This window comes from Callithrix jacchus, chromosome 11 (assembly GCF_049354715.1).
Source record: "Callithrix jacchus isolate 240 chromosome 11, calJac240_pri, whole genome shotgun sequence".
NCBI classification, from domain to species: domain Eukaryota; kingdom Metazoa; phylum Chordata; class Mammalia; order Primates; family Cebidae; genus Callithrix; species Callithrix jacchus.
This window is the reverse complement of record NC_133512.1, coordinates 97,132,984-97,155,123: the sequence shown is the minus strand read 5'-3', so window position 1 is coordinate 97,155,123 and position 22,140 is coordinate 97,132,984. Positions and strand designations below refer to the sequence as shown.

At 59.2% G+C, this 22,140-nt stretch overlaps 3 protein-coding genes across 10 annotated transcripts; 2 read left to right on the top strand and 1 right to left on the bottom strand.

Annotated features, from left to right (window-relative positions):
* Window positions 1-225: 225 nt before the first annotated feature.
* LOC128928442 (uncharacterized) lies at window positions 226-2,923 on the top strand. Of its 2 annotated transcripts, none has more exons than XM_078343464.1 (2): window positions 226-303; window positions 2,810-2,923. In XM_078343464.1, exon 2 carries the CDS (start codon window positions 2,813-2,815, stop codon window positions 2,861-2,863), a length of 51 nt encoding a protein of 16 aa, XP_078199590.1. In that variant the 5' UTR covers window positions 226-303; window positions 2,810-2,812; the 3' UTR covers window positions 2,864-2,923. The 2 variants fall into 2 exon arrangements, with proteins under 2 accessions (XP_078199590.1, XP_078199589.1); XM_078343463.1 differs by lacking the exon at window positions 226-303 and adding an exon at window positions 519-678.
* On the top strand, window positions 226-17,871 carry SLC4A2 (solute carrier family 4 member 2). 5 transcript variants are annotated; one of them, XM_078343449.1, is made up of 23 exons: window positions 226-303; window positions 2,810-2,923; window positions 4,974-5,139; window positions 5,301-5,542; window positions 5,623-5,741; window positions 7,242-7,474; window positions 7,562-7,704; window positions 9,033-9,213; window positions 11,030-11,165; window positions 11,271-11,436; window positions 11,548-11,662; window positions 11,819-12,003; window positions 12,164-12,389; window positions 12,487-12,702; window positions 12,789-12,937; window positions 13,041-13,235; window positions 15,368-15,622; window positions 15,729-15,818; window positions 15,994-16,160; window positions 16,577-16,830; window positions 16,928-17,097; window positions 17,319-17,492; window positions 17,599-17,871. In XM_078343449.1, the coding sequence occupies exons 2-23, from the start codon at window positions 2,873-2,875 to the stop codon at window positions 17,677-17,679; spliced, it is 3,714 nt and encodes a 1,237-aa protein (XP_078199575.1). In that variant the 5' UTR covers window positions 226-303; window positions 2,810-2,872; the 3' UTR covers window positions 17,680-17,871. The 5 variants fall into 5 exon arrangements, with proteins under 5 accessions (XP_078199575.1, XP_035110260.1, XP_054093510.1 ...); XM_035254369.3 differs by lacking the exon at window positions 226-303 and adding an exon at window positions 519-678; XM_054237535.2 differs by lacking the exons at window positions 226-303; window positions 2,810-2,923 and adding exons at window positions 3,494-3,622; window positions 3,738-4,062.
* Window positions 17,872-17,957: 86 nt separating this feature from the next.
* On the bottom strand, window positions 17,958-22,120 carry FASTK (Fas activated serine/threonine kinase). 3 transcript variants are annotated; one of them, XM_002751830.7, is made up of 10 exons: window positions 22,000-22,120; window positions 20,839-21,261; window positions 20,183-20,362; window positions 19,902-20,041; window positions 19,217-19,430; window positions 18,959-19,118; window positions 18,643-18,734; window positions 18,433-18,568; window positions 18,245-18,359; window positions 17,958-18,164 (listed from the first exon to the last, which is right to left on the bottom strand). In XM_002751830.7, the coding sequence occupies exons 1-10, from the start codon at window positions 22,079-22,081 to the stop codon at window positions 18,057-18,059; spliced, it is 1,650 nt and encodes a 549-aa protein (XP_002751876.1). In that variant the 5' UTR covers window positions 22,082-22,120; the 3' UTR covers window positions 17,958-18,056. The 3 variants fall into 3 exon arrangements, with proteins under 3 accessions (XP_002751876.1, XP_009001074.1, XP_009001075.1); XM_009002826.4 differs by having other exon boundaries at window positions 20,264-20,362; XM_009002827.4 differs by lacking the exon at window positions 20,183-20,362.
* Between the last annotated feature and the right edge of the window lie 20 nt (window positions 22,121-22,140).

Genomic DNA, 22,140 nt, shown 5'->3' with positions numbered 1-22,140 from the left:
ATCTCTGTCCCTCTCAGGAAGTGGGGGGGGCGCCTAACAAGTTGCCCTCTCCCAGGTCAGCTCAGGTACTGAGCGGGTACTGGGCAGCCACCCTTCTCACCCGCTCGCCACCTGAGGCTTTCTTGGAGGCACTGGACTTTCTTGGACGTACGGGGGTTATTTGAGAGCGGGGGGCGGAAGAGAATCTCGACCCCGGTACGTTTCTATTTCGACTTCCTCCGCCCCGAATTTCCTGGCCATCCTTGTGCCTGCGTTTTCCTGCCTGGAATCCCCAGCGCGAGGCGGGATCTTTTCCACTCAGAGGTGCAGTAATTGAGCCAAGAGACGGAATCCCCCGGACGCCTGAGCCCCGAGTAGAGAATCTCAGGGCAGAGGGACGCGGGGGCGGTTCCTAGTGCCGGCCTGTGCCTGGAAGCGCGCCCCCGCCTCGGCCCCTGCTCTCGGCCCCCGCTCCCTCCTCCCCAGCAGCCGCGGCGGGGCCGCGCACGGTGCGCCGGGGGGCGCGCACGCAGGGGGCTGGCCTGCCCGAGGCGCGGGGGAAAGTTGAGTTGGGAGAAGTTGGGAGAGGCGGGGGCGCGCCCCGGGGTGGGCACGGGGCAGTCGTCGGGAGCGCGCGAGGGCGCCGGAGGACGGGGAGAGACCCCGAGACCCCCGGGGCACGAAGTCCAGAGCGAGCGGGTAAGCGGAGAGGTGGTGGGGGGGCCCGGGGCCGCGGAGGGAGGAAGGGAGGGGAAAGGAGAGGGGGGGAACTCGGGACTCGAGCGGGGAGGGAGTGGAAGTGGAGGAAAGGGCGGAGACTGGGGCGCGGGGAACCGAGGTCTAGGGGAGAAAGATGGGGAGGCGGATGGAATGCTGGTTGGAAGCGGGCATTCCGGGGTCCGCTTCTCAGAGTTCCCTAAAGCCAGGGTGCCGCGCCCCCTGCCACCAGGAGGGTGTAGTCTCCCGGGGACGCCGCCGGCCCTCCCACTCCCCGGCGGACTCCAGACCATCCCTCCCCTCCTGCCCCGCCCGCGCAGCCTTTCAGTCCAGGGGCGCCCACACTGGGGGTTGCCCGGGCCTCCGTCCCCAATCTCCGGGTTGAGAGGCGAAGCGAGGAAAGGCGGGTGGCGGGTCAGGTCGGGACAAGGGGTCAGGCAGAAGAGGGAGCAGCTGGGTGGGGATGGGAAAGACGAGCCCGGAGAGTTGGACCTGACTCCCGGGATCGGCTTGTCCAGGCGGGGAGTTTCGTGCTGGGTGTGAAGGACCGCACTGCCTGAAATCCAGGGTCTACTTTATCCCCCTTCATTTCCCCTGCCAGCCCCACTTGGAAGAGCTGTGGAATTTACGAGTTCACTTGGGGGGTGGTTAATGCCCAAGTTGGGGGTCCGAGTTGCTAATCCCTTGGGCCAGGGGAGAGATGCTAATCCTCTGGGCTGGTTGGGGCTGGTCCCGGGAATGTGTCCCCACCCGGATTATCGGCACCGATGCTGTGGACAGAGGCTGCTTTGTGTTCTGGGACAGCGGGGGAGGGGGCGCAGAGGAGTGTGGAGGGCACAGCCTGAGGTGGGAGTAGGCACCTGCAGGTGCTCAGGGTGGACTCCCCACAACCTTCCCAGCCTGGGTCACCCCACGCTCATCCACACCACCCGCCCTGGCTGAAGGCCTGCTGAGGGGGAGGGGAACAGCGTGTAGCCGAGTTGGAGTGCTTGCCAGGATCGTGTTGCCAGGCTCCCCATCCTGGGTGACCCCCCAGGCCTATACTGTTGGACCCAACACTGACTTGTCTTACTTGTAAGTCGGGCACCCCCAGTCCCCAGCAACACACTGGGAGCATGGGTACTGTCACTTTCCACCAATCTTGGGTGCCCCCCGTGCTGACCCACTAGGAATGGGCCGGCCCCTCATCTGCAGGGATTGGGCTGCCCCCTGCAGCTCCTTCTCTGCCCCCAACCACACAGGGTGTCCTCCGCAGACTCCCTGTAGTCACAGTCAGGAGGGTAGCAGCCCTGCCACTCAGATTTTCCTGGCTCCAGGCTCTAAGGGGGCGGGATCCAGACTGTCCTCAGAGGCAGAACCTCAAGGCTCAGTGGCCACCCCCTCCCAGCCCATCACATGCCCCTCCGCAATTATAAAGCTCTGCCCAGCCTGTGCCCACCTTCTGTGCCTTCCTCCCTCCCACTGAGTGAGTGGAGTTGAGCTCCTGCCCTCTACCCAGCCGGTCAGCTTCCCTCCTGCCGGCCCCCACAGACCTGGGGGAGGGTAGCCTCCTGCCAGCCTGCACTGGGGAGGGGGCGCCCCCTCGCTGCAGGGGCATCTCGGGCTCTCTCCAGAGTTCTTCCTCTCGTCTGCCCGCTTCCTGCACGGCAGCCCAGCCTGGCTCCACGGGGTGTCTCACCCTCCTCACCACGCCCTCTCTGGTCTCAGGCCCACCTCTGGTGGGTGCCCTGATGCTGAGAGACTCCGTGTCTGCCTAGGCCTTCACTCCCCTCCTTCCCCGGCTCATGATCACTCCCCTCCCCTCCATTGTTGCTTTCTTTCCAGGCCTGGGCCTTGACTCCTTTCTCTCTTTTTCTTGCGGCCTCTCCCACCTTCTCTCTTCTCCCTCTACTCAGTCTCTTGGCCCTTTTTGATCCCCCTCGCCTCAGTCCTCTCCTGTCTCTTTGTTATTCTCTATTTCTCCTTTAAATAACTCCTCTCTGTGCTGTGGCAGCTGCTAAGGGCCACTCTGAGGTCCTTTATAGTCAGGAAGATCCGGAGCAGCGTGGAGGGCGTGTGGTGGCTGCTGCCATCCTGGGGCTCTCGATGGTGATTGGGCCTCTCCCCTACCCAGGTTATGCCTCCACCTCATTGCCCTGAAAGCCGCAGCGACAGTGAAAAGGGCTAAGATTTGGCCATGAGCAGCGCCCCCCGGCGCCCTGCCACGGGCGCAGATTCTTTCTGCACGGTGAGTGTGGCCCCCAGTTCTCCACCCAACCTTCCCTCTGTGGCAGCCAAGGGCCCTCTCCAACCAGGGTTGTGAGTGTGTGTGTGAGAGCGTGAGTGTGCAGACCAGGAGGGCGCTACCATCCCTACCCAGACCTTGCATGATTGTCGTGGGGGATGGATAGTGGGGGGATCAGGCATCTCCTAGTCCTGAGGAGGCAGTTGAGGCTGTTATCTGAAGATCTAGGTAGCTTAGCCTCGGCAGTTGAGGAACTTTGAGAACCCTGGGTCTCTCACCCAGCGACCCCTCTTAGCCTGCCTGGCCCTTGAAGCGCAGGTCTGGTCTGAGCACCAGTCAAGGTTCTGGGCTGAGCCTGCCTGCCGCGCCTGGCCACGCCCCCTGCCCACGTGCCACCCAGGCCCACCCCTCCCTGCCCCCACGTGGCCACTGCTCCACATGGCCCCCTCTGGATTTTCCTAAGGAGTCTAATGATTAACCCTGTGCCACAATCAGCTCGGCTATTGGTCATTCTGGCCCAGAGGGGCACGTGACTGGGAAGGGGCGCAGGCTGGTCCCCTCCCCCTCCTTCTCAGGTTCACCCCTGCCGGCCATGGACTTCCTCCTGCGGCCTCAGGTGCGAGGGGTCTGCGACCTTTTCTCCCCGTGGGGGCTAGCTCCCTGCACCTCTCCCTGCCCCCTCGTCCCACGGTGCTGCTTCTGGTAGGAGTGGGGCCGGGCACTTGGGGAAGCCAGGAGATGGGCAGGAGTCTTCCTCACAGAGGGGAGAAGCCAGCCCCCTGGCCTGCTCACCTTCTCTTATCTGGTGTTCTGCCAGTCTCAGCTGCTCCAGTCCCCATCTCGTCCCCAAGACCCGCCCTTCGCCACAGCCCTCCTCCCCGAGCTCTTCCTGGTTCTCGCTGCTGGCACCGCCATGGAGGGGGCTGCATACCCCCGCCCTTGGAGATCCCGATGCCCTTCAGGTCCAGAAGCTCTTGAGCAAATATTTGGCGGCGCCTGGAGCTGAGACCGTGGGTGGGTGGGGGGGCTTGACCAAGGCTCCCTGGCCGGGCGGCTGCTGCTTAGCCAGGTTGAGCTCTTGCAAACGCCGCATTCCCTGCCGGGTGTGCCGGCTACTGCTCTGCGCCTGCAGGATGACTCAGGTGGGGGCTGTGGGGGTGGGGTGAGGGGTGGGGCTAGGGAGCAGGCCCAGGGCTCAGGTGTGGGGTCTAGGGGCTTGGGGAGTCCTCCTGGGGGCTGAAGGGCATCCATTCCTGGCCCTGCCAGGCTGGGTTTGTTTGACTCTGACTGGCCCTGGATCGGTTAGCTTGGGCGCCTCCAGAAGTTACTTTTTGGGCTCAGCAGTTGTCTTCAGGCCAACAGGAGAGTTTTTTCACTATCTTGTCATGTGAACTTCCCAGTTCACACGCTCTCCCTCCAGGCTGCAGAAGGGCTGTACAGCCAAGAGGGATGGGCTGGGGTGGGGGCAGCTCAGAACCTAGGGGACAGCTGCTGGGGGGGACTGGGTGTCTGCATCTGAGGGGACACTGCTGGGGGATACTGGGTCCCTGCATTTGAGCGGACAGACTAGGGGGACTGGGTCCCTTCTTTTTTTTTTTTTGAGATGAAGACTCGTTTTGTCACACAGGCTGGCGTACATGGCATGATCTTTGCTCACTGCAACCTCTGCCTCCTGGGTTCAAGTGATTTTCTTGCCTCAACCTCCCGAGTAGCTGGGATTGCAGGCACCTGCCACCATGCCCAGCTGATTTTTGTATTTTTAGTAGATAGAGGGCTTCACCATGTTGGTCAGGCTGGTCTTGAGTTCCTGATCTCCAGCAATCCACCCACCTCAGCCTCCCAAAGCACTGGGATTATGGGTGTGAGCCACTGTGCCCAACGTGGGTCTCTATATTTGAAGGGACAGCTGCTGAGGGGATATCAAGTCACCAGCATTAGAGGAGATGGCTGCTGGTGGCAGGGGTCCTGCATCTCCGGCACTGGGAAGGGTGAGGTTTCGGGGTACAATTTCCAGTAAGCCCTGTGTGTTTTCTCTGTGCCTTCTTCCTCACAGCCAGAGCCAGAGAGCTTGGTCCCTGGGACCCCTGGGTTCCCCGAGCCGGAGGAAGATGAACTTCACCGCACCCTGGGCGTGGAGCGGTTTGAGGAGATCCTACAGGAAGCTGGGTCTCGCGGAGGGGAGGAGCCAGGCCGAAGCTATGGGGAGGAAGATTTTGAGTGTGAGGGGGCAGGCAGGAGAGGGGGAGGAGGCAAGGGGATCACATTTGACTGTCCAGCAAAGAAGGGGCTGGGGTCCTTGTGGGAGGAGCGGGTCTGTGGGCCAGGATGGCAGGGGAGGGATGCTCTGCTGGCCACAGCCAAGTCTCCCTCCTCCCTGCAGACCACCGCCAGTCCTCCCACCACATCCATCACCCACTGTCCACCCACCTGCCTCTGGATGCACGCCGCCGCAAGACACCCCAGGGCCCAGGACGGAAGGCTCGAAGGCGCCCAGGAGCCTCCCCAACTGGAGAAACCCCCACCATTGAGGAGGGGGAGGAAGATGAGGATGAGGCCATTGAGGCAGAGGGGGCCCGGGCACTCACGCAGCCATCCCCTGCTTCCACACCCTCCTCAGTGCAGGTGCGCTGGGCACAGGCTCTGAGGGGATATCGGCTGGGCCCTTGTCTCGTCACTCCTGCCCACATGGGTCCCTGTTGCAGTTCTTCCTCCAAGAGGATGACAGTGCTGACCGGAAGGCAGAGAGGACCAGTCCACCTCCCCCTGCACCGCTGCCCCACCAGGAGGCAACTCCTCGGGCCTCCAAAGGGGCCCAGGCTGGGTAAGTACACCCCAACCAACAGTGTCCCCATAGATACCTCCCCTGCTAGGGAAGTGAGATGGTGGAATCACCAGGCCAAGGTTCAAATCCCAGCCCTGCCCTCACTAGCTGGGCAAGCAACTTAAGCTCTCCAAGCCCCAGGTTCCTCACGGAACCAAGCATAATAGAACCTTTCTCACTGGTGGCTGTGGGGATTAAGGGTGGTATGAATAAAGGTTCTAAGTATGGTTTAGCTTGGCACAGAACAAGCGCTGCCTAAGCTGTTCCCACCCCCGCTCGGCCCCCACCCCCGCCTCTGGTGCAGCAGGAACAGTAGCCAGCACTGGCTCAGGTACTGGACTGGTGACCTCCCAGCACTTGCTGGGGCCCCCAGGGTTCCAGAGGCAAAGCAGACCCCCTCTCCTTGGGGAGCTGCCAACATGGTCTAGTCGGAAACCAAACGCTGTCATATGAGATGGCATCAGCATATTGTCACTGCACCCAGTGGCTGGTTCAGGCAAAGTGTCAGTACCAGTGGACGATTGGCATTTGAGGGAAGGCTTCCTGGAGAAATGACTTTGAACTAGGTCTCAAGGTCACTACTATCACGGGTCTGTTGTTTTCTGGGTACCAGGCAGCGTGAAGGCTGCAGGAAGCGAAGGGCATGTCGTCCCCTCTGGGAGAGCATAAACCTGTTGGGACAGTGTACAGATGTGGGGGGCGGGTTACAGTGGCCTTAGAGGTGCCAGGATGGCCAGGAGGAGGTTAGGGCTTCCGAGAAAGTCTGGCAGCAGGAAAGGGTGGGATTTGTGGGCCAGGGTGCGTGGGGGCTAGGAAAGCCTGGTCATGAGAGGGGACATGAGCTTAGAGCTCTGGGGTCTCTTGATGTTGAGAGAGAGGGATAGGACTGCATGGCAGGGCCCTGGCCACCCAGTGTTGACAGAGAGAGGGGAGAGAGCAGAAGCTGGCATCTGTGAAGGCCGAGGCTCACCCCTCCCAGGGCAGGAAGCTGTCTGCCGTCTCAAAGGCCCAGTGCCACGGACTTTATTCCTCTTGATTAAACATAGGCCCCTGTGAACCTCTGAGTCCCATGGCTTAGGGGTGTGCCAGGGGGTGAGGGGGCAGGGGGATGAATGCTGACTGTCAGGAAGCAGCGTCCTGAGCTCCTTTTTTGCGCCAGGCCCTGCACTGGGACTTTTCCAGAATCTCACCCCTCATGGCACCGCAAAAGGCTGGCCTCAGCCCCAACTGCTAGGAAGCATTGATGTTCACAGTGGATGATCAGAGGGGCCTTTGGGTGACCGTTTGGGGCTGCATAGCTGGAAAAGGGTGGAGCTGGGGTGTGGATGCTGGCAGTCTGTGTCCAGAATCCCCCTCTTCCCATGCCCATGCCTCCCAGGAGTGGGAGCTAGGAGGGCCTGGAGTCTGATGTGGCCCCTTCCCTAGCTGCCTCCTGTGTAGGTGCTGGGCATTGGTGAAGAGGCCAGCTTTCTCCAGCTCACGGCCATTCTGTCTGCCTAGAACCCAGGTGGAGGAGGTGGTGTCGGTGGCCAGTGGCACCGCAGGGGGTGACGATGGGGGTGCCTCGGGGCGCCCCCTGCCGAAAGCCCAGCCTGGGCACCGAAGCTACAATCTTCAGGAAAGGAGGCGCATCGGGAGCATGACAGGGGCTGAGCAGGCACTGCTGCCCCGGGTCCCCACAGACGAGAGCGAGGCCCAGACGCTGGCCACGGCTGACCTAGACCTCATGAAGAGTGAGTGCTGGGCCTGGGCCAAACCCGGCACTGGGGTGAAGGAGTAAGAGAAAGGGGGAGCCCAACTTTGGTCCTCTGCCCCCACAGGTCACCGGTTTGAGGACGTTCCTGGGGTGCGGCGGCATTTGGTGCGGAAGAATGCCAAAGGTTCAACACAGAGTGGCCGGGAAGGGCGGGAGCCTGGCCCTACACCTCGAGCCCGACCCCGGGCCCCCCACAAGCCCCACGAGGTACCACACTCTGCTTCATGCTCCTCCATTAACTTCCCATCCTCCTCCCCACGATCCCTCCGCTACCTCTCAGACCAGCTGTAATCTCAAGCCTCAGGACTCCCACCTTTGTTTTGTTGAGACAGTCTGACTCTGTCATCCAGGCTGGAGTGCAGTGGCACAACTTTGGCTCACTGCAACCTCTGCCTCCTAGGTTCAAGTGATTTTTTTGCCTCAGTCTCCAGAGTAGGTGGGATTATAGGCACCCACCATCCATGGCTAATTTTTGTAATTTTAGTAGAGATGAGGTTTTACCATGTTAGCCAGGCTGGTCTCCAAGTCTTGCCCTCAAGTGATCCACTGCCTTGGCCTCCCAAAGTGCTGGGATTACAGCGTGAGCCACTGCACCCGGCACAGGGATGCCACCTTTGGTTGTGAAGGTTGTACACTGCACAAGTGTGCCGTCTACACGTCTTAGAGCTTATTGACTTAGGCACCGTGATCACATGTCCCATGGTGGGCATCATTGATTGGAGTATTGGGGTTATAATTCACATCTTCTTGTATCGTGACCAGCTTAGAAAGAGATGCCATTTTCTGTTTTGAATAAAGGCCCCCTTGGGCTAAGGTGGCTCTGGATAGCACCGCCCTTCATTTTTCAAAACCCAGTTGCCTCTACTCATTCGATCTTCTCAGCCACCTGTGAAGATGACAGCAGGTCAACAGCCATGAATTAGAGTGCTGTGACTTGGCCAAGGTCACTCGGTTACCTAGTGACGCTGCCCATCTTAAGGGCTCTGGTCCTGAACTCTGACGCAGTGTGTGTTTGTCCCCATTTTATGGAGGTGTCATACATACAGGAAGCTGCGTCTGTGTGAAGCATCCCGCTTGGTGGCCAGTTGCAAGGACCTGCCTGGCCATTTCCAACACTCCAGAAGTTCCTCCGTGGTCCCACCCAGTCAGTATCTTCCTCCATTTGCCAGTTCTCGAATGCCTGTCGGTGAAATGGCTGATAAGCATTCCACATGTTAAAAGGTCTACCGTGGCCATTTCTCAAGCCCTGACTGTGAGTCATGTAGCATGCCATGTGCTTTACCTTTTCCCTCCTGACAGTCCTTTGAGACGGGTATTATTCTCATTTGACAGATGAGAGAAGCCGCGTCTCATTGGTTAGTCAGTTGTCGAGGGCCCCACCTGGCTGTGGGGCTGGTGTGCCTGTGCACCACCCACCGTGCTCCTGCTCTCCAGGGTCACTTGCCTCCCTCTGATGCCACTTACCTCTGAGACCCACCCCAGGGCCACTGCCCCCCGGCTCAGTACCCCAAAATGCCTTCCCTTCTCTCCCCAAGGTGTTTGTGGAGCTGAATGAGTTGCTGCTGGATAAGAACCAGGAGCCCCAGTGGCGGGAGACAGCTCGCTGGATCAAATTTGAAGAGGACGTGGAGGAGGAGACAGAGCGCTGGGGCAAACCCCATGTAGCCTCCCTCTCCTTCCGCAGTCTCCTGGAGCTCCGCAGGACCCTGGCGCATGGTAACCCCGCTCTCCTCCACCTCCCACCCAGCCACTTCCCAGGAAACTTTCTCCCAAATGGCCCAAATCTGTCTTGAGCCCCATGAAGTGTGACAACCCCAGAGCCCAGAGGGACCGTGGTCCACGCCCAGCTCTCATCTGCATTTTCAGCTATCAGCTTCTCTAATGTTCTCAGATAACTGAAGAATTTTATGTAAAGCTTTCTGAAATTCCTGACATGCCTTGGTACCATCTTCAAGATTCTGGGGAATGTGATCTAATCCGTAGCTGTGTAGATCTCACGAAATGACCACTGGCCGCAGATGCTGGACTTCCGAGCCCTGCGTTTGCCTGCCTGTTCCTTGCCAATGGGCCATCACTCCTGGTTGTTGTTAAAAGGCCTATTTCTAAGGAGCTGGGGTTCTATGGTTTGAGGCACCCTGGGAATTAATTTTTTTTTTTTTTGAGACAGAGTCTCATTCTGCTGCCCAGGCTGGAGTGTAGTGGCGCAGTCTCGGCTCACTGCAACCTCTGCCTTCTGGGTTCAAGCGATTCTCCTGCCTCAGCCTGCCGAGTAGCTGGGATCACAGGCGTGCGTCACCACGCCTGGCTAATTTTTGTAATTTTAGTAGAGTTGGGGTTTTACCATGTTGGCCAGGCTGGTCTCGACTCCTGACCTCATGATCTGCCCACCTTGGCCTCCCAAAGTGCTGAGATTATAGGCGTGAGGCACCATGCCCGGCTTTCTTTTTGAGACAGGATGTTTCTCTGTCGCCAAGCTGGAAGTACAGTGGCGCAGTCTTGGCTCACTGCAACCTCCACCTCCTGGGCTCAAGTGATCCTCCTGCCTCAGCTTCCTGAGTAGCTGGAACTACAGGTGCCTAACACCACACCTAGCTAATTGTTGTATTTTTAGGAGAGATGGGGTTTCCCTATGTTGCCCATACTGATCTCAAACTCCTGAGCTCAAGTGATTTGCCCGCCTCAGCCTCCCAAAGTGTTGGGATTACAGCTTAAAATTAAATTAAAAAAAAAAGAGTAAACAAAAAATTAAGCAGCTGAGGACCTAGAAACCTGCTCTCAGGATTGTTTCCCAACTAAGAGTCCATAGGCTCCCAGTGAGGCTCAAGGGCTTTGGGTAAAGTGCCACCGGGCAGGAGCTTTGTTACTAGGCCTTGTGATCTCTGGTCTGGCTGCTCGGGGGTTTTTGGTTCTGTTTCTTCTTTAATCTTTGTTGCTGATGAATGATCTGGTAACTTTTGAAGGGACCATTATTTCTGTGTGCAATGGTGAAGGGAGGTCAAGTAGCAGATGGGGAAGTCAAGAAGCTTGGGGTGGAGCGGGGTCTGCAGATGGCTCCAGGGCAGCCACATGGACAAAGCCACGGACCAGCTGGGATGTGAACCAGAGGGAGAACTAGGCCCCTAGAGTGACACAGCAGATGGCTCACTTAGAGGAGAGTTTTCTAACAGCCAACAGAGTTCAGCCAGAGTGAGCGGCCTGGGCCGTCCCCATGGAGGCTGGCTGCTCCCTGGAAGGGGTGTCTGCCAGGCGTAGCCTAGGTGGCCTCTCTGGTCACTGAGGTTCAGTGGTCTCTGTTGAGCATCGTTATATTCCTGGAGGTCTGGGGTAGGGGACGAACCAGAGGGTTGATGTGACCTAGGCTCCTGTGGGAGCTAGGACTCAAGCCCGTGTCCTTCATGGGTAGACTGGTGTTCCATCCCCGGCACCCGCCCACCTGGTTCTCTCAACCGTCCCCAGCTCCTGCTCCCATTCCATTCCCTGCCACTGTTTTGCGCCCTGGGCCTGAGAGGTCCTCCATGCCATCTTATGCCAGGGGCTGTGCTCTTGGATCTGGACCAGCAGACCCTGCCTGGAGTGGCCCATCAGGTGGTGGAGCAGATGGTCATCTCTGACCAGATCAAGGCCGAGGACAGGGCCAACGTGCTGCGGGCCCTGCTCCTGAAACACAGGTGAGGCCCTGTGGGCGGCTGGGACAATACTTCATCTAGCCCACCTGCCCTGGCCCTTGGCATTGAACCCCCCCCACTTCACCTCACCGCCCTCTGCCCCACCAGCCACCCAAGCGACGAGAAAGACTTCTCCTTCCCCCGAAACATCTCAGCTGGCTCCCTGGGCTCCCTGCTGGGGCATCACCACGCTCAGGGGGCTGAGAGTGACCCCCACGTCACCGAGCCTCTCATCGGAGGTGTTCCCGAGACCCGGCTGGAGGTGGAGCGAGAGGTGAGGGGAGAGCCTGCTCTTCCTGGGCTGGTGGCAGCACTGAGGAAGTCCGGGTGAGGACTCAGAGTGGGAGGAGCTTGGCTGGGCTGAGCTCTCTTCTGTGTCCCCCAGCGAGAGCTGCCACCTCCAGCACCACCAGCTGGCATCACCCGCTCCAAGTCCAAGCACGAGCTGAAGCTGCTGGAGAAGATCCCTGAGAATGCCGAGGCCACAGTGGTCCTCGTGGGTATGTGGGGCAGGTCCCATGTTGGGGTCTTGGTGGCCGGGCCCTGAGGCAGGGCCCTATAGTCTCCCTGGCCCTCCCTTGGTACCACCCCTGGGCGAGGGGCTGGAAGGTGGTCCTCCTGCTCAGCTCTTACCCACGATGGCCCCACACCCCTAGGCTGCGTGGAGTTCCTCTCTCGCCCTACCATGGCCTTTGTGCGGCTCCGGGAGGCCGTGGAGTTGGACGCAGTGTTGGAGGTGCCGGTGCCCGTGCGTTTCCTATTCCTGCTGCTGGGCCCGAGCAGCGCCAACATGGACTACCACGAGATTGGCCGCTCCATCTCCACCCTCATGTCAGACAAGGTCAGCTCCCCTCCTGCTCTGAACCCTGCTTCCCAGAGCCCACCCTGGGCCAGCCTTGATTCCCACAACTGCCCCCCACCCACCAGCCTTGCCCAGCCCTAGCTCCAGGCCCTCAGCCCTCCTCTTTGTGCCCTCCCCGATCCCCATCCTGCTTTGGCAGCAATTTCACGAGGCAGCCTACCTGGCCGACGAGCGGGAGGACCTGCTTACGGCCATCAACGCCTTCCTGGACTGCAGCGTGGTGCTGCCACCCTCGGAAGTGCAGGGCGAGGAGCTGCTGCGCTCTGTGGCCCACTTCCAGCGCCAGATGCTCAAGAAGCGAGAGGAGCAGGGCCGGCTGCTGCCCACAGGGGCCGGGCTAGAGCCCAAATCTGCCCAAGATAAGGGTACGAGCCAGGGCAGGCTGGGACCAGGGCTGCCTGAAGGGAATGAGGTGAGCGGGGGTGAGGGGGCAGGATGCCCTGACGGAGGCCTGGGTTGCAGCGCTCCTGCAGATGGTAGAGGTGGCAGGGGCAGCTGAAGACGATCCCCTTCGGCGGACCGGGCGGCCCTTCGGGGGGCTGATCCGAGATGTACGGCGCCGCTATCCCCACTACCTGAGCGACTTCCGAGATGCCCTTGACCCTCAGTGCCTGGCTGCCGTCATCTTCATCTACTTTGCCGCCTTGTCTCCTGCTATCACCTTTGGGGGGCTGCTAGGTGAGGAGGAGAGCCTTCAGGGGTGGTGTGGGGGGTACTGCCCAGGGCCTGGCCACCATCTCCTGAGCTGGTCCCTGTACCTCCAGGAGAGAAGACGCAGGACCTGATAGGGGTGTCGGAGCTGATTATGTCCACAGCGCTCCAGGGTGTGGTCTTCTGCCTGCTGGGTGCCCAGCCGCTGCTGGTGATCGGCTTCTCGGGGCCCCTGCTGGTCTTCGAGGAGGCCTTCTTCTCGGTGAGGGTTCTTCCCGCCCAGCTCCAGCTGCCCCTCCTCTGCCCTAGACACCTCCCCCAGCATCCCTGCCCAGAGCTCGGGACCTGACAGCTCTCGCCTCCAGTTCTGTAGCAGCAACCATCTGGAGTACCTGGTGGGCCGCGTGTGGATTGGCTTCTGGCTGGTGTTCCTGGCCCTGCTCATGGTGGCCCTGGAGGGGAGCTTCCTGGTCCGCTTCGTCTCCCGCTTCACCCAGGAGATCTTCGCCTTCTTGATCTCACTCATCTTCATCTATGAGACCTTCTACAAGCTGGTGAAGGTGGGCAAGCTGCCGACAGCTGGACCAGGAGGGCTGAGTTTCAGGGATGGAAGGAGTCTCTTGGTCCCGTCCTCTGGATTCGAGGCCAGGCTTGTCTGGAGGGTCCCTGGGGCTTGTTGCCAACGCATACACCAGGGCCTCAGATCAGTCTTTTAATGAATGGAATTAATTTTTGAGACAGTCTCACTCTGTCACCCAGGCTGTACAGTGGCATGACCTTGGCTTACTGCCACTTCCACCTCCCAAGTTAAAGCAATTCTGCCTCAACCTCCCCAGTAGCTGGGATTATAGATCTTCGCCACCATGCCCAAATGATTTTTGTATTTTTAGTAGAGATGACATTTTACCATGTTGGCTAGGCTGGTCTTGAATACCTGACCTCAGGTGATCCACCCACCTTGGCCTCCCAAAGTGCTGGTACCATAGGAGTGAGCCACCGTGCCTGCCTTGATTTATTTCTAAACAGCAACTCAAACCAGATAGATAAGTCTTTCAAAAACTCATAATTTTATTTATTTTTTTTGAGATGGAGTCTCACTCTGTCACCAGGCTGGAGTGCAGTGGTGCAATCTCGGCTCACTGCAACCTCTGCCTCCCATATTCAAGCAATTCTCCTGCCTCTGCCTCCCGAGTAGCTGGGACTACAGGTACCCGCCACCACGCCTGACTAACTTTTGTATTTTTAGTAGAGACAGGGTTTCACCATGTTGGCCATGATGGTCTCAATCTCCTGACCTTGTGATCCACCCGCCTCGGCCTCCCAACGTGCTGGGATTACAGATGTGAGCCACCGCGCCCGGCCTCTTTTTTTTTTTGGAGATAGTGTTGCTTTGTTGCCCAGGCTGCAGTGCAGTTTTGGCATGATCTCTGCTCATTGCAACCTCTGCCTTCTGGGTTCTCCTGCCTCAGCCTCCCAGATTGCAGGCACATGCCACCATGCCTGGCTAATTTTTTTTGTATTTTTTTAGTAGAGATGGAGTTTCACCAGGCTGGTCTTGAATTCCTGGCCTCAAGTGATCCGTCCACCTCAGCCTCCCAAAGTGGGTGTGAGCCACTGCACCTGGCCAAAAGCTCAAACTTCTATTTCTTAAAAACTTCTATATTTAATGGCACAGTGGCACTATTACAGCTCACTGTTACCTCAAACTCCTGGGCTCAAGTAATCCTTCTGCCTCAGCCTCCCTAACAGCTGGGACTAAGTGGGCACTACCATGCCTGGATAATTTTAAAATTTTTTGAAGAGAAGAGGCCTACCTATATTGCCCAGGCTTGTCTGGAACTCCTGGCCTCAAGCCATCCTCCTGCGTTGGCCTCCCAAAGGGTTGGGGCTGTAGGCAGGAGCCACTGGCCCAGTCTATCTTTTTATTTTTTTATTTCATGTTATTTATTTGTTTTTTTGAGACAGAGTCTTGCTCCATTGCCCAGGCAGGAGTGCAGTGGCACGATCTCAGTTCACTGCAACTTGGGCCTCCTGGGTTGAAGTAATTCTGCCTCTGCCTCGACCTCTCGAGTAGCTAGAATTACAGAGGCCCATCATGCCCAGCTAATTTTTGTATTTTTAATAGAGATAGGACAGGCTAGTCTCGAACTCGTGACCACAAGTGATCTGCCCGCCTCAGCCTCCCAAAGTGCTGGAATTACAGGCATGAGCCACCATGCCTAGGCTCTTTTTTTATTTAAAAAAAAAAAAATATTTTTATTTTAGTTTTAAAACTCACATTTTTAATAAGAAAGCTGCATGTTTTTGTTAAAATGTCAAACAATCCAGGAGTGTAGAAAGGGGAAAGGCTCCAGAGCTGACAGTCAGTCTGGGCATGAGACGTGTGTGACAGGCCACTCTGGTTCTCTGTGCTCATGTCCTCCTCTTTCAGGCCCCTGGATTCTCTCTGGGCCTGGCTGATGCCACTCACCAGCTGCCTTCCTGACTTACATCAGCCGCTCAGTCTTTTCTGCCCCACACTGGCCTGTGCTCATAGCTGGTTCTCTGGGTCATTGTCTTAATTCAACAAGACAAGCTCCTTGAAAGCAGGCCAGCCTTTCCCCTGCCCTACCCGTCCCACCCAACACTCGCTGAGCCCCATGAACTTCTCTGCAGTCCAGCTGATGGAGGCCGTGTGGCCTCCTATTCCCAGATCTTCCAGGAGCATCCCCTACATGGCTGCTCAGCCTCCAACAGCTCAGAGGTGGACGGCGGTGAGAACACGACATGGGCCGGGGCCAGACCCACGCTGGGGCCGGGCAACAGGAGCTTGACTGGGCAGTCTGGGCAGGGGAAGCCCCGGGGCCAGCCCAACACGGCCCTGCTGTCACTGGTGCTTATGGCCGGCACCTTCTTCATCGCCTTCTTCCTGCGCAAATTCAAGAACAGCCGGTTCTTTCCTGGCCGGGTGCGTGGGCTTAAAGGCCAAGAGGGGGTTAGGGGCAGGAAGGGGGGGTGGCAGGAAGTCAGGGGCTGTGGTGGCAGGCCTCTGAGCGCTGTGCCTGCCCACTCAGATCCGGCGGGTGATTGGGGACTTTGGGGTGCCCATCGCCATCCTCATCATGGTGCTTGTGGATTACAGTATTGAGGACACCTATACCCAGGTAAGATGCTGCTCGCAGCAGGCAAGTGCTACTGCCTCTGCCGCCCCGGGTCTAGGGGTTCCCCTCCAGCCTCGAAACCCAGCCTGTCCTTCAGCTGAGTGGACGCCAACCCCTTTCCATGGCACACCCTCCACATTCACCTTACCCTTGTCCCTGCACTGTGTCTGCCCTGCAGAAGCTGAGCGTGCCCAGTGGATTCTCAGTGACTGCCCCAGAAAAGAGGGGCTGGGTCATCAACCCCCTGGGGGAGAAGAGCCCCTTCCCTGTGTGGATGATGGTTGCCAGCCTGCTGCCCGCCATCCTGGTCTTCATCCTCATCTTCATGGAGACACAGATCACCACGTGAGTGGTCCTAGCCGAACGGGTATAAGGGCCAGAGCCCCAGGCCAAGCTGGGGAACTCAGCATGGAGCCTCCAGCCACACTGGGCAATCCCAGGGACCTCAGGACACCTTGGATGCCAGGATGGCCACAGGAGTTTATTCTGTGGACAGCAGAAAAGCACCCTGATGTTTGCTGGGACAGGAACAGCACTTGGAGGGCAGGCCAGCCTGGCAGTGTTCGCTGGGAGCTGTCATGGAAGATAAGGGCTCGGGGCCCAGGTTCTGCTCTATAATGGAATTTGAATCCTGACAGAATGGACAGGGACCACCAGTTTCCAAAACCAATTGGAGGGACTGGCTGGACATTCTGGAAAGACCCTGTGGTCTGCAGAGCTGAGTCCAGCCTGGGCCTCAGCAGCACCCCTCCTGCTCTCAGGCTCATCATCTCCAAGAAGGAGCGCATGCTGCAGAAGGGCTCCGGCTTCCACCTGGACCTGCTGCTCATCGTGGCCATGGGTGGCATCTGTGCCCTCTTTGGCCTGCCCTGGTTGGCTGCTGCCACTGTCCGCTCTGTCACTCACGCCAACGCACTCACTGTCATGAGCAAGGCTGTGGCACCTGGGGACAAACCCAAGATTCAGGAGGTCAAGGAGCAGCGGGTGACAGGGCTGCTGGTTGCCCTGCTTGTGGGTATGTTGCCTCTTGTCCTTCGTTTCCCAGTGGATTCCCCAGGGCCACTGGGGCCCACAGACCCTGGGGCCAACTGTTTCTCCTTCGCCTCCTGTAGGCCTCTCCATAGTTATCGGGGATCTGCTCCGGCAGATCCCCCTGGCCGTGCTCTTTGGAATATTCCTGTACATGGGAGTCACCTCCCTTAATGGGATCCAGTTCTATGAGCGGCTGCATCTGCTGCTCATGCCACCCAAACATCACCCAGATGTCACTTACGTCAAGAAGGTGAGCCCCCCAGCTCCCCACCAGAAGGGGTGTGCCTCTGCCTATCCTGATGTACTTGGGTCACTCTCCAGCTGCTCCCTCCAGTCTGCCCCTTCACCTAGCCCCCACCTCCTCTGTACAGACCCTAGGAAGGTGCTTCCGTCCCCACCTCTGAGGAAGGGAGAGGCTCATCCCAGGAGCAGGCAGGGAGGAGCCTGGGCTCACCTGTCTCCATCCCCCAGGTCCGGACCCTCCGTATGCACCTGTTCACAGCCCTGCAGCTACTCTGCCTGGCCCTGCTCTGGGCTGTCATGTCCACAGCTGCCTCCCTGGCCTTCCCCTTCATCCTCATCCTCACAGTGCCGCTTCGCATGGTGGTGCTTACCCGTGTCTTCACCGAGCGAGAGATGAAATGCGTAAGCCCTCCCACCTGCCTCCCACAGCCCCTCTTGGTCCCCTCTCACTTTTTTGTGGATCTAAAAAGGCTCCCCTTCCCTTGTTGACCACTACCCTCCCACACAGCTGGATGCCAACGAGGCAGAGCCAGTGTTTGATGAGCGGGAGGGTGTGGACGAGTACAATGAGATGCCCATGCCTGTGTAGCCGCCCATGCCTGTGCAGCCACCGTTGAGAGATAGCTGAGAGACCGCCAAGAGTCGGATGGACGAGGGGACAGGCTGGTGGGATGGGGTTCCCCCTCCCCTGCCCCTCCCTCCTCATTTTTATTTAAGTGAATAATTTAAAGTCCCCTCCTCTCCCAGTGCCCCTGCAGTAAAGTGCTTTGGCCCCCACTTATCTCTGGCCTTTTGTCTCTATGTGGGGGCATGAATGAAAGAGGCAGGGTTCCCAGCCCTGCTCCCCATCCCAGAAATGAGACAATGGGAAGGAAAGGAACTTTAATAGAAACCAAAACATAGGGAACCAAAGTGCAAATTGTCCACCCCCCATAGGGGGGCCATCCTGAACCCCATATCCTCCCCTCACCCCCCTTCGGGCCCCCAGCGCAGGCCCAGGGCCTGGAGCTTCTGCCTCAGGTAGCTCTTGAGTTGGGGCAGGCCTCTCTGGGACTCCAGTTCCTCAAAGGGTAGCTGTCAGGAGAGGAGAGGATGGCAGGTTACCCGTGGGCCAGGAGTGAGGCTTCACCACAGGCCAGGCCAGGGTCACTCACCGGCAGGAGCTGGTAGCCCATCAGGCCTAGGTGCCGCTCCCTCAGGGCCCTTGAGCCCAGGAGCACCCTGCCATCCCGGCAGAAATGCCAGCGTTCCCGCAACACCAGCACCACCCTGTGGGGGGAGGGACATGGCTCAGGGCATGGTGGGCAAGGTGGCCAGGGCTCCCCCACCCTGCCTCCCTTACCTCTGGGCAGGATCTCGGGTAGTGGGGCTACAGGCAGCCTGTCCCTGTGGGCAGGACCTTGGTGGGTATGGCAGGAAGGGGTCCTGGGTTCTCACGGGAAGCACAGCACCAGAGCTGCCGACACACAGCAGGAAGTCTGGAGGGGGAGCAGGGCAGGTGGTCTTAGCCAGGGCTCCGTCTCCCTGGGCCTGCCGCTGGCCCCTCACTCACCTGTGCAGTAGCCTGGAGGCACGGTCAGGTCCTGGCGGTATTTCTCCTCCCCCAGCAGCTGGCGCAGCCCCTCAGCTACTATGTCCTTGTGACTGAGGAGAAAGGACACCAGTAGCAGGAAGGGCCCAGTGCCTCATCCTAGTCTGACCCAGTCTAGTGCTGCCACCCTGCTGGGCAAAGCCCTCTGCTGCTTCAGGGCCGTTTTCTTTATGGCGGCTGAGCACCTAAGCTTTGGCAGTTCCTGGTCCTGCTAGCTTTTCTACTCTGTGCTGCTCTCAGGCCAGCCCCTCCCCTTGCCCCAGGCTGTCCCATCCACCTGTACTTGCAGCGGGCACGGTCGGTGATGAGAGGCTGGGGAAAGATGGGCACTTGCTGCCTTCGGGGAAGGCGAGGACCCCGGTATCCTGGGAGCTCCAGCTCCACGGCCGTGTCCAGCAGGGAGAGGTAGCGACGCACAATCAGAGCATGAGGGGTGCCTGTGGGGAGGCGGGGACTGGGGCTCCGGGCTGCAGGCCACCCTGCTCCCCTGCCTTTCCAGCCCTCGGGGCCCCAGCCAGCCATCCTGGCTGCGTACCACTGATGTAGTTGATAAAGCCAGGGGAAAAAACAAAGTGCAGGGCTCTGAAGGGCAGGCACCGCAGTTGGCACAGTGACATCAAGATGTTGACCGTAGCCAGGGGTGCCACCCCTGCTTCCCGAGCCAGGATCCTCTCAAGGCAGGGCATAAACTGCTGTTCCAGAGGCAGGTAGTTCAGCCGCCCAAAGGGCAGGACCAACTTCTGTACCACCTGTGAAGGAAGAGCAGTTCATTACCCAGTGTGAAGTGTTTCTGCAGTCATCTTTCACAAGCTAAGCCTCAGGGAGGCTGAGCCACGTTTATAACATTGCTGTGAAGACAGGACAGTTCCTCCAGCCTCACAGTTCAACAGCAAAGCAGTCATGAGCTGCATGTGACTAACCACCAAACAGGCAGAGGCGACATCACTGTGGCGTCTGGCCCTGAAGACTTCCAGGAGGGGGATGGGTGGAGCTAGGATGGTGCTAAGAGTGCTTTGGGAAACTGCACAGTTCCAGGAATACATGCTGCTGGCGGGAGGTGGGCAAGCCACAGAGAAGGTGTGGAAAAAGATGCAGGTCCCAGGAGACGGAGAGGGTGTGTCTGCTTCAGGAAGAGGACAGCCAAGCTGGACAGTGCGCTGGGCCTGACCAGGACCCTGAGAATGACTCAGAGATGCACAGGAGGTGGGAGGCAAGCCCACCTTGCTGCTGAGCTGGTTTTCCTGAACCACCAGGAAGCGGGCAATGGCTTCCAGAAGCTGGGGCTCCCGTAACCGGTGCCGGGCCAGGTGCTGGGCCAGGAGCACCATCACATGGGGCGTCAATTCCTCTGGTCTTGTCTCTGTGAAGAACAGCCTGTCACAATGGGCCTCAGGCCGGACCTCCAGCTGGCTCAACTCCACTTCAGCCTAGCTAACTGAGCCCACTTTCCGCCTCCTGTCAGCCCTCCTCATCCCTATCTGCCTTTAAGCCCCTCCAGCACCTGCCAGGCTGCTGATCAGATGCTGCCGTGGATACCGCAGAAAACGGGGGCAGCTCAGAGCAGCTTCCAGCCTTTGCCCACCTCGGAGAAGAGACGACAAAGGGGGAGGTGGCTTCGGAGGGAGGCGGAGCCTTCGCTCCTGCTCCAGGGCACGCACCAGGGGACCATCAGCTGGAAAGCCTGAGGGGAGAGGTGAAAGGCAGCCTGGTAACAGAGCTGTGCAGCTGTTCTAATCATGGGGTTACTTGGTGAATTCCCCACGTTTCTCCTCTCCACCTCCTGAGTGGGAAGGTGTGCTAGAGTTTAAGTGCAAACACGGAGAAATGTAAGCTATCATGTGACTATGAGGGATCAGAACAGTCTTTGGGGAATACATACAAAAATGGCAAAATAGGCTTTCATCTTGTGCCAATTGTGACAAAGTATAGTGGCTTCCTAGGGCACTCTATTATCAAGAATCTGGGGTGGCACCCTAGCGAGGCTAGAATGAGTGCGTTCGACTCTTGTCTGCCGCAGACACGGAACGGGAGCAAGAGCAAGCGTTCCTCGGCACACGCCTGACAGGCTGGGTCTCTGTCCATGGTCCTCTCCTGTTTTCCCTATTCTTCATTAACACCCAGCAGCCCCCCAGGCGCCCACCTCAAGCCCCTCCTCACCAAGTAAGACTGCAAGGTGCAGACACACGTGGATGGTGTGCATGTCAAAGGCGGGGCAGTTTCGGATGATGAGCTGACTCAAGTCCTGTAGTGTGGCCTGCTCCACAGGAGGGGGCCGTGGCCGAGACCCCAAGAGTTGGCCCAGACGACGAAGCGCGACCGGATAGTGGTGGGCGCGCACCTTAGTGGGGTTCTGGCCCAGCCAGCGCAGCAGCTCCCCAGGGCTCCTCGCCTGTTCCAGAAGCCGCTGCAGCCCTTGCACATGACCTGTACTGGGGCCTCCTCCAGGAGGCCAGTCTCCCCATTTGCTGGGCCCCAGACAGCAGGGCTGTACTGGAGGGATCACCAGCAAGCCAGACAGCCGAGTAGGGGAGGTCTGAGCAGAGAGCAGGACTCGAAGCATTGAGTTGGGTGATGGAGACCCTGAGGGGCAGCCCAAAAAAGGGGGTGAGGTTTTCTCCAAGAGGAGAAAGACCTGCTACCTACTGCTTACCTCACTCCTCATTCGGGGGACCTGGGTTCCAGCAACCCTTTGTGACTGCTCTGGGCCTCTTCCCCGCCCCGCCCCTCTGCCTCTTTCCACTCCTTTGAAACGGCAATCATAATCCTCAGTGCGCTCAGCGCGGAGCAATTCCACATGCACCATCTCTGATGCTCCTTACACGCCCAGGTGGAGTAGGCAGGGCTGGCATTACCTCATTTCACCGGTGAGAAGCGCAGGCCCAGAGCGGCGAAAAGATTAAGCCCGGGGTCATTAACCCGGTTAGTGGTCGCGCCCAGTCTGGAGCCCAGGCGACACCGGCGTGCGCTCTCCCGACCACCTCCCTCTCCCGCAGTAGGAGGAGGCGGCAAAGAGAGTGGAACGCCGGGTCCGCGGCTGGACGGTGCTGGGTTCCATGCTGGGCGCTCCCACTTACCAGCGGCATGACCTTGGACAAGTGGCTTCGTCTCTCCAAGTCTCCTCACCCGTGAAATGAAAACGCAGCGCCCACCTCGCAGGGAGCGCCCGGGGCCCGAGTGCGCCGCTATGCGATGGCGCGGAGTCGAAGTCGGGGGCCCCACACCCACCCAGGCCCAGGGACGCCAGGAGACCGTGGCCGCTGCCGCTAACACCAGCTCCCGCAGCCCTCCCGCAGCCCGCCCCGCAGGCGCCACCCCTACATGACTCCCCGGGCCCTGCGCAGGTCGCTCCCTCAGTCGGTCTCGGGGCCCGGGGGCCAGGCTCCCCCCGCGGCCTCCTCATCGGCTGGCCGCCGAGTCCGCCATCTTCCCAGCAGCCCCTGGAACGCGGCCGGGACACCA

Coding starts and splice junctions, on each gene's coding strand:
- SLC4A2 (XM_054237535.2), top strand. CDS start 3,513: ATGGACTTCCTCCTGCGGCCTCAGGTGCGAGGGGTCTGCGACCTTTTC. Junction 3,623..3,737: donor GTCCCACGGTGCTGCTTCTG/GTAGGAGTGGGG, acceptor GTGTTCTGCCAG/TCTCAGCTGCTCCAGTCCCC. Junction 5,543..5,622: donor CCACACCCTCCTCAGTGCAG/GTGCGCTGGGCA, acceptor TCCCTGTTGCAG/TTCTTCCTCCAAGAGGATGA.
- FASTK (XM_002751830.7), bottom strand. CDS start 22,081: ATGAGGAGGCCGCGGGGGGAGCCTGGCCCCCGGGCCCCGAGACCGACT. Junction 18,735..18,958: donor CGTGCCCGCTGCAAGTACAG/GTGGATGGGACA, acceptor CTTTCTCCTCAG/TCACAAGGACATAGTAGCTG. Junction 18,569..18,642: donor GCCTCCAGGCTACTGCACAG/GTGAGTGAGGGG, acceptor CTCCCCCTCCAG/ACTTCCTGCTGTGTGTCGGC.